Source organism: Harpegnathos saltator, unplaced genomic scaffold (genome assembly GCF_003227715.2).
Source record: "Harpegnathos saltator strain DR-91 unplaced genomic scaffold, Hsal_v8.6 scaffold283, whole genome shotgun sequence".
NCBI lineage: Eukaryota > Metazoa > Arthropoda > Insecta > Hymenoptera > Formicidae > Harpegnathos > Harpegnathos saltator.
Window position 1 is genome coordinate 622,677 of NW_020230076.1, and position 9,824 is coordinate 632,500.

At 49.9% G+C, this 9,824-nt stretch overlaps 1 protein-coding gene across 13 annotated transcripts in view; it reads right to left on the reverse strand.

The window, feature by feature from the left end:
• Positions 1 to 206: 206 nt before the first annotated feature.
• The window catches only part of heph (polypyrimidine tract-binding protein 1 heph), a 420,294-nt gene continuing 410,676 nt past the window's right edge, over positions 207 to 9,824 (reverse strand). For 3 of the 13 annotated variants that reach the window (XM_025299499.1, XM_025299497.1, XM_025299496.1), the window contains 7 exons: positions 9,544 to 9,772; positions 7,566 to 7,783; positions 4,153 to 4,186; positions 2,283 to 2,375; positions 1,801 to 2,017; positions 1,382 to 1,523; positions 207 to 1,034 (listed from right to left, as the gene is read on the reverse strand). In XM_025299499.1, the coding sequence (XP_025155284.1) occupies positions 966 to 1,034; positions 1,382 to 1,523; positions 1,801 to 2,017; positions 2,283 to 2,375; positions 4,153 to 4,186; positions 7,566 to 7,783; positions 9,544 to 9,772 (1,002 nt within the window). In that variant the 3' untranslated portion in view covers positions 207 to 965. The remainder of the gene's footprint in view (positions 1,035 to 1,381; positions 1,524 to 1,800; positions 2,018 to 2,282; positions 2,376 to 4,152; positions 4,187 to 7,565; positions 7,784 to 9,543; positions 9,773 to 9,824) is intronic. The other 10 variants (XM_025299508.1, XM_025299507.1, XM_025299506.1 and 7 more) reach the window with 6 other exon arrangements.

The window sequence follows — 9,824 nt, forward strand, 5'->3', positions numbered from 1 at the left end:
GTGCCGCGCTTCCTCGCTCTCATCTAATCCTAAATATCTTTTTCTTCTTCCCTGCTTCCACGTACGCTCTTTAGTCCGGATACACCAACACTCGGCGTGTAGCCAGAGTTTCTCTTCCTTTCACACCACACCTTTTTCTCTTTTTTTTTTTTTACTACCTATCTCTTTCTTGCTTTCTTTCTCTCTCTCTCTCTCTCTCTCTCTCTCTCTCTCTCTCTCTCTCTCTCTCTCTCTCTCTATCTATCTCTCTTTTCCTACATCTTCTCCCTCTTTGCGATCGCGACGGTCCTGGCTTTCATAAAAGTGTTCGATCGCACTCCCACATCGCGATCGTCGTCACCCCGAAAACATTTCTCTTTTATCTGAAATTACGAAATCATCGCGCACCACACTCGAAAGCCAGCACCGGAAGTGCTATGAAGAAGGCCGTCGCGGACGTCGTCGGCTTTTTGCCGTTTAGCTTCAGCGCTTGCAGCCCTAGTATTATATGTAGGAGATGTAGTAATATGTGTGTATATATACACATATATATATGTATATATATATACGTATATATGTATATATATATATATACGTATATATGTGTATATATATATATATATATTTCTCTTTTAACACCCTAGCAACCCTCGAATCAACAGAATCAACCGGATGCGGGGACACATTCGTGCCGTAAATACGTCCCAACAAGGACAAGGCCTCGAAAGCATCCTAAGCTCGCTCGGAGGAGGTAGCTCCTGTCCTCTTGTGCTGCTTCAGAGTCCGAGTGTGTGATAGAGTCCCGTATGGAGGTTGCGGCACAATGTAGCCGACAAACGACCAGTGCGTTGCAATTTTCACTGGAACGGACGAGCACCTGAGCGGATCCAACTGCGGGACCATCAGTCGTAGACCGAAGCGGGTGACCAAAGGGGGACTAGGGCGTAGGGCTGGTACCACTGCTGCTCGTGTGGTGGCGATTCTTGTTAGATGTTGCTCTTAGAGAATGACACCCTGAGGTGATTGGACTCGCTGAGCTGGTAGTTGTGCATTTTCTGCAAAAACAAAGAAGAACAAAAAACACCCCCGGAGTTTGTTGCTTTTTGATTCGAAGTGATTGAACAGTCGCGACGCTCGACCGAGATAAACTGGCCAGCCAAATTCGTCGGATTATGTATCGAATTTCTCTCTCTCTCTCTCCCTCTCTCTCTCTCTCTCTCTCTCTCTCTCTCTCTCTCTCTCTTTCTTTCTCCTTCTGTCTCGTCTGCTTTTTTTGCCATTTTTCAAAAATTTTGCACACGACGACGACGTCTCGGTGCCAGGCGAGGGGTTTTATTTCCAGTCACGCGGGATTATCGCTCGACGCTTCGGCGGTAACGAGTTAATTGCGAAAGCTACTTACGATCAGCGCAGCCACGGCGTCGTCCATGTTAGGCATCTGTATGAGAGCCATCTTCCTGTCCTTCGGGAAGAACTTGAAGGCTTTCACAGTGAAGCCGTTCTTGGTGAAAGCATCCTTGATCTCTTCCTCAGCTACCGTGGCTCTGCAAGGATAAATTGAATGCCGTTAAGCCGCCGAGAGAAAAATTCGTCGACACGAATATGAGATCCTCTCCCCCCCCTCTCTCTCTCGACGACTGCAGCTTCTCGCAAATGAATAACAATACTAAGCAAGACTTTCGTCGAATAGAAAATCATTTCAAGTGTTTTTTAATATATACTTTGAAGACGAGAGAGTTCTCCCACGCATAATTTCTCGATCATCATCATCGAGCAATGCGAGAGTATTACTACGATGAACACGATCGTCGAGTCACTTACGGAATGTTCGATAAATGCAGGGTCGCGCTTGGTGGATAGATGTTCTGGTAATTTTTCGAGCCGGGTTTCTTGAATCGGTGTAGTGTGCTGTTGGTGTAATCCTTCGTCAGGCCCGCGTCCGGCTGTCCTTCCTTTGGCAATTGGACAGTTTGGTGTTTGCTGAGCATCACTTTGATTTGCTTCCCAAACACTCTCAACTTGTCCATATGGGTCAGCGCTGTCGTGTGAATTAAACGTACGATGTTCACTAATGATTCACGAAAAGTTCTACACGCACATTCGTGCCGTGACGTGCAGAGTCACGTTGCGACCATCTAATCTTTAAGAGAAAAATTTCCGTATCTTCGTCTCGCGACGGAAGAGGAATGTCTCCTTTCTTCCGCGAAATAATTTTCTCTCGGGATTACCGTAACAATCAGAATTATCTGCGGAAACACGACCTCGAGCCATCGCAAGTGTCGGGTCTCACGCAATGTACTTACCTAGAAGCGCCTGATGAGGTTCGGCCATCTGTATTAGTGCCGAGTCCTTCTTGTTGTAGAGAATCTTCACACGTTGTACATCCCCATAAACGCCTATATGCACAATACACGCAAATTGCTCCTTTAGTAAACTCGAGCGCGGCCGTGACACACGGCATATTTCTTTCATTAAAGAGGCTGCGCGTTTAAGGATTATTGTCGAAGATGAACGAGACAGTATTCGGTCGATCGAGATCGGGGTACGATCGGATCTAAGATTCGGGACATGCAAGAGGCGAGCGGCTCGGCGCTGGAGATTTCATTTTACAGAAGACCTCGGTAACCACGTTCATTCTACCGTCATCAAAACCATCATGTCAACCATTACCGTGTTGTAACCGACAATTTTTCTTTGTCTTTTAGAAATAAAAAAATTAATCCAAGTAAAATTTCGCTTCAATTCTATATGAATCACGCTCCGCTAAGAGATAAAAAGTAGGAGCAATTATCGAGTAATTTAGTTTCAATTCTTTACAAAACGATAATTGAGTATACGATGCTAACACGTCGAAATTCTTTGTTTATTGACGATTCGTAAATTTTTGTTGGCGAAAGGTCGGAAAAACGGCTCTCTCTCCCTCCCTCTCTCTCTTCTCTCTCTTCTCTCCCTTCCCTCCTCTCTCTCTTCTCTCTCTCCTCTCTCTCTCTCTCTCTCTCTCTCTCTCTCTCTCTCTCTCTCTCTCTCTCTCTCTCTCTCTCTCTCTCTCTCTCTGATACAGTACGCGACTCTCACGTTCATCGCGTAATTAATTAATCGTTTCTAGAAAAACACGCCGCCAGCCTCGAGTCGCGCGCCTCGTTAATAGTGAGTTCCTATGGAATTACGTAAATTAAGCAAAAGCTGACGTAATATTAAGGTTGTCTGTGAAACTGATATTAATAAAATATTAATGAAATAATTTAGAAGAGATGCTTGGAAATAGAGAACGTGAGAGAGATCACGTGTCGGTGATGGCCGATAATGACGATATGGCGGTATGATGTATGGCGGTGACGGTGATGATGAATTGCGAATGGAATATAGCTTGTAGTAATAAAATAAGTTGAAATCACGAAAATATCGGAAGAATACGGATTAAACGTTAAATCAGAATACGACAGACTTGGAGAAAAAACGTACGGTGGATGTTATACGAGAGTAAAATATGACGAGAGAGAAAGAGAGAGAGAGAGAGAAAGAGAGAGAGAGAGAGAGAGAGAGAGAGAGAGAGAGAGAGAGAGAGAGGGAGGGAGGGAGAGAGAAAGAGTGTGTGTGAGAGAGAGAAAGAGAAAAGAGAGAGAAAGAGAGAGAGAGTGATAATGATCAAGTTTTTATAAGTTTTGCCAAAAGATAAAAAAAAAGAGAAAAAACAAAAAAATAAAATAAAAAATGAAACAAGACAAAAAATAAAAGGAAAAGAAGGAAACCTCTCCTATTCGGTATGACGTAAGTCTCGAAAGTGACGATCATGTGTGAGAAAAATTCTACGTCCGTGTTTGTGTACATGTATGTGTAGATCTGTATATATCGCGTGTCTTGCTCGAATATTCGCGAGTGGCCGGAAAAAGATCAAAGCTTCCTTCCGGACGAATATCTTCCCGTAACTTCTTTATTCTTTCTTTTCTCGTTCCGCTACTTTTTTTCCGTTATATCTCTTGTTTTTCTAAATTGCGCGTGAGTGCGATCATCTAAATGTGCGTACCGTGATATCGCGTGTTCCGGCATAGTCGAATGTGTGACGTGTACATGTATGTGTGTGTCACGCGCGTGTACGTATGCGTGAGAGCGCGAGGGTGTAAATATAATAATTAATAATGTAATATAATTAATAATATAAATGTGGAGACGTACCAAACAGGGTAAAGAGAGCGTCAGGCGTGACCATCTACACAGAGAACAGACAGAGTCCAGTCAGTAGTCAGCGAGTATAATAGGATTCAATGTATAGTGTTAGCGTGCGCACGAGATTCGCGTTTTTGTTTTCCGTCTCATCCGAACAGCTTCGATAATTCTTCATTGCAGCGACAACCGATTTCGCGAATTGAAGCGAAAGATAGCCGGACCGACCGGAAAAAATCGATTCTTATTCTTCAACAGCCTCCCTCCCCCCTGCTGATTTCATTCACACGGTCGCGTTCATTCTTCAAGAAATTCGCATGAAATCACGGAGACATGTCGGCGTAGCGACAAAAAAAAGCCACTTCGCATCGCGAGCCAAGGAAACGATACAGAGCGCAGTGGTAGAGCCGAGAGAGGAAAAGAAAGAAAGAGCGAGAGCGAGAGAGAGAGAGAGAGAGAGAGAGAGAGACAGAGAGAGAGAGAGAGAGAGAGAGAGAGAGAGAGAGAGAGAGAGAGAGAGAGGAGAGAGAGAGAGAGAGAGAGAGAGAGAGAGAGAGAGAGAGAGAGAGAGAGAGAGAGAGAGAGAGAGAGGAGAGAGAGAGAGAGAGAGAGAGAGAGAGAGAGAGAGAGAGAGAGAGAGAGAGAGAGAGAGAGAGAGAGAGAGAGAGAGAGAGAGAGAGAGAGAGAGAGAGAGAGAGAGAGAGAGAGAGAGAGAGAGAGAGAGAGACAGACAGACAGACAGACAGACAGAGAGAGAGAGAGAGAGAGAGAGAAAGAAAGAGAGATCATCGAAGCTCGTGCGCAACGCAACGATAGTAGTACACACAGTTATAGTACAGTAGTGACAAGTTGCAGCTGCGAAGTGTGACGTCGACACACAGTTTCTTGTCGAGGTGACGTTTATCATCCCACTGATGCTTCCCGCTCGATTATGTTGATCGCTTCTAACGTCGGGTAATAGCGCCGCGTATAAATGTACCTCGCGGGAAAATGCGCGGGGTGGTGTGTGTCTCGCCGCGAAATGAATGCAAATGGATGTCGAAAGCGCGCGCGAGAATCGCGCGCGTCGCGCTAATTGTCGCAAGTCACGGCAGCCCGGCTCAGGAAATTTAGAGCAAAGCGTTACGTGAGCAAAGCGCGATAAACGTCACCTCGCAGAAAGTAACGTCGTATAGTCGACGACGCTACGATTAATTAGGGCGCGGGATGGTGACGTTGGAGTGATCTGTATGTGTGTTTCGAAAATGAGCGGCGGCGGAGGGGGCGGGGGGGGGGGGCGGTGGCAGAGATAAGGCCAGAATCAAAGGTCTCGCGTGACGAAACAGGGCGCATACGCATTGCGGCTCGATCTTTCCATCACCCTACCGAGAGCAGGGGTGATCTCGGAAGATCGTCGTTCTCGAGGCAGATGGGAAATCGGGAGGATCGGTCGAGACGAGCGCGAAAACGCGAGCGTCGATTCTTACCTCGATCTATCCGCGCGACACATTCTCGCCCGTCTCGTCCGTGATAACTTGTCTATTTTTCTCGCCGTTGCGAATAATGCCTCGAATTTCGCGACTTTTGCGACCATTTGCACCGGTCCGTCGTTAATAGTTAAGATTCGTCGGGGGATTGTGACGGGGGAGACACGTCGATTAATCTGCCCCACCTGCCGCGAGCCGATGCACTCCATGACGTGCACCACCCGAGATCGCTCTCCGACGAAGAAGCTCGAGAGCGGAAAGACCGAGCCGAAGGATCGGAAGACTGCGGGGATCGCCTACGTAGCACTACGTTGTAACTCGTTCGTTAGGCCGTATAATACGTGTATATATACCGTACGTGCGTATATACCGGGGCAAAGTTGGAGGAGGGGAGCGGTTGGACGACGCCGCAGTGTGTCGCACACTGAGAGAAATAGCGTGCGGTCGAAGTACGAGGGAAGTGGAAGGAGAACGGGGGTTGAGCGACGAGAGTACGAGAGCCCGTGACGGGCAACGAAAATAAATGCTATAGAGAGGGGGAGAAGTGAGAGAAGGTGTAGAGAGACGGAGAAAGAGACAGAGATATACAGAGAAAGGGAGCGAGATGAAGAAGAAGAAGAGAGTGGTGGTCGCGCACGTGTGTGTGTGTGTGTGTGTGTGTGTCGCGTCGGGCAAAAGGCGGTTATGTTCTCGCGACAGAAGATATGGAGAACCAGGGACTTGCACGCACACACACACATACACACACACACACACACACCCACCCACTGCATAGAGACACGACAGATGCCACACTACAGGTATTATTCGCATACGACACACTTATTCGCACGTGGCGACGGCGCGGCGCCGGCGATGATCTACTTCTCTCAGTGCTGCGCCGCGGCGTACCCCGGAGATGACACGCGCGCGCGCGCGCGCGCGTGGGTATGTCGCGTGCGTACGTGCGTGCGCGCGTGGGCCATTTAACGCTTCGTTTACGCTCGCGAAACGCACACGGAAGTGCGCGCGCATTGTGCTTCTCACTGTGTTTGCCCCGCGCGCGCTTGCTTTTGCGTTCAAGCCGGGGGCTCTGGGGAGTGGTGGACGGACGGACAAGCGGGCGCGAGCGAACCCCTTCTTGGAAAATCCATCAATCGCCGAAGATTTTTATTCTTTAATTTTCTGTCTGATCGCCGGCGATACTCTACTCCATTATGTATGCGGGTTTTGTTTCCCGCTGATGAAAATTGTCGTCGTTAATTGCAGACGAACGAGAAATCAGCGAGTCCGGGTCACAACGCCGTCGCCGTTAATCTGATGAGTGGCCGTTAATGAAGAATCGAGAAGATTACCGCGCGACGCGGGGGGGAAGGTTCGTGAAAGAGACACGAGAGAGACGAGTATTTCCGATCGAAACGAAGAATCGTTAAACGGCCACGACGGCGCGCGCGCGCGCGCGCGCTTCCGATTGACGGAAAAGCGCACGAAGAAAAATCCCGCGGCTGCGGAGCGGCCAGCAGCTTTCAGCGGCACGAGCTCGCGCGCCGCACTGTCCGTAAACACACACTTCGCTAACGAAGCACAACTATTTACTGTAACCGGCGGATCGCTGCAAATTATACACGCCTATCTCCGTAATTACGCTATTTCCGCCTTCACCGCGGCGGTGAACCTGGTAGCCGCGCGGTTTCACCCGCGGATTACCCTTGGATCGTCCTCTCCCATTTTCCTCTTCTCCTTCCAACGGCCACTCGCTCGACCCGTCTCATCTTTTGTCTCCGGCACTCTTCAGTGTCTCCCGATCACGCCGGATCGAGCACTCGGGGAGCGAGCGGAAGGCCGCGGTTAAACGGCGTCGTGCGCGAGCCCGTCCCGCACTTTTCTTCGTGTACGCCTCGCCGAAGGTCCTCGTACGGCCTCTCGTCCTTAATGTCGAGGTAGCAGCGCGTCGAAGGCCTCGTAAGTCGGGCCACTTACCTCTTCGTTGAGATTGCTGACCAACAGTACCGCCGATGCTTGTCCGCTGCTCTGCACTCGTACTCCGAGACCAGCCGCGCCGATGGGGAAGCCGCTAAGTCCGGCGAGTCCTCCTGCGGGAGGTACGCCGTTATAAGGACCGGCCAAGGGAGACGGAAGGCCGTGCATAGCCGCGAAGGGTGTGGGCAGCACACTCGGTGCCCCTGCAATGGACTCTACTTCAGGAAATTCAAATGAGATTATTATCACTCTTGATCGTACACTGCTCGAGGGGGGCGGGCGGGGGCGGCTTTGCGTCTTCCAAATTATCCGACGAGACTAGAGTTTCCGCTGTACGACACAGGTTACTCCCGGATGCGATGTTGATAAAAAGTTAACTAATGGAATATTAGAAGCGGCAAAAAACACACGAGCACACAGGTCTCTCTTAATAAGCATGCGACCGTCTCTCTCGGCGATACTCAGCTACGTTGTTTGCTGCTCCAGCTGATCGATCTATTTGTGCTCGTATTCATCGAGCCGCACACGTTCGACTCACACGTCACCTCATATCGTCGACTCAAGAGCCATGAGAGAATCCCCGAAATCGCAGCCGGCGGCCGATCGGACGACGATCTTCCGCCGTCTTCCGCCAACTTCGGCGTTCGAAAATCTAAAACGGCCGACCTCGTCGCGCCATCGCGGCTGAGGCAGTCTCTCGATCGGCAGTCATCAACCGGACTGTTTGCTCAACGAGATAGGACGTAAAATGGATTACAAGCGTTACAGATTAAACACCAACAACGCCGTGAAATTAATTTAACCCAAGCAAGAGCCGGCGGAGCGTGTAATTTAAACTAGCGTTGTCGCCGGCACAACGCGCAACAAAAATCCAGACGATTCGTCGACGGTCGCGCGCGCGGCCGGCCGGCCGGCCGGCGGATCGCTTCCCCAGCATTTTGTAATTAATTAATTTACCCGAGGAAATAATAACGTCCGACCGGCACGTGACCGTCCTGCCGGCCGAGAGTCCGAAACGTACGCGCGCGCGGCAAATTGTCGGCCAGCCCGTTTCACGGAATAATAATAATAATAATAACTCAGCGCGACGTACACGAGAGTGACAGAAAATCGGTACCGCTATTAATGTAATTAATTCCAATAAATATAACGTCGCGCAATCGCATCGCTAATTGTTCGATCGAGTTTCCAATTGTTTTCTCTCACGGCGCACCCAGGGAAAAAGAAAGAGAGAGAGAGAGAGAGAGAGAGAGAGAGAGAGAGAGCTTTCGCCCGGCGAAAAATACAAAGCCGACGGGGTGCGACGGGCGAGGCGATCGAAACCGCGCTCTTTATTTGTATGTTTCTCCGTTTCTCCCTCCCCTCCCTCCCTCCCTCTCTCTCGTTCGCTTCCGCGCGTCCAATCTCGTCGTTGCAATCTCTGACTGACGTCTAACTACAATGAATCTCGAGAGTGCCCGTTGCGAAGTATCGCGTTGTAACGGCTATTACCGAGGTCGTTACATCGATCCGAAATTAACGCATTCGCTATTTATACGCCGCGTTCGACCCCGCACCCTCATACACACATACACACACACGCGCGGCCGCGATCAGCGCGATTTATCCGATAGGTCAAAACGCGAACGCCTGCGAGGTCGCGACTAGTGCGCGCGCGAATAATCGCGCGATTGGCTCTTGTGTCAACGATTAACGTCAACGATTAGCGCGGCTGTTGCCAGATTATCGGGAGGTTGCAGCGCGATAAATTTCCGCGACTCAACGACGTGTAAGAAGTCGATCGGTGCGCGCTCTTTGCGTACGGCACGGCGGGGGTTAACTCGTACTCGCTCGTGCGTGAGTGTGCTCAAAAAGTTAATAAGCATCATCGGTAGTAATGTTATCGATAATAAACAGCAACAGTGATGATGTGTGCTATGCGTGTCCAAAAGGGTAAGTGAGCGTTCGTGAGCGCGCGGATCCCGGCCGAGATACTCACCGGGTATTCTGGCACGAGGTTGGGAGCCAGCACCCATGAGCAGCTGGGGTAGCAACTCTCCGCCGAGGGCGATCGACGCCGCGTCCAGGTTGGCGTCGCCGGTCGGAAGATTCGGGTTGGTGTAGTCCCGCGACTTGTCGTTGTTGTACTTCACATTGAGGTTCTGCATCTTGCTGTAGTCGATGCGCAGCGTGCAGCAGGAGTTGTAGATGTTCTGCCCGTCGAGCGACTGCGCAAAAAAACAGAAACATCGCGGATTTCTCCCTCGTGACTTCGGCTGC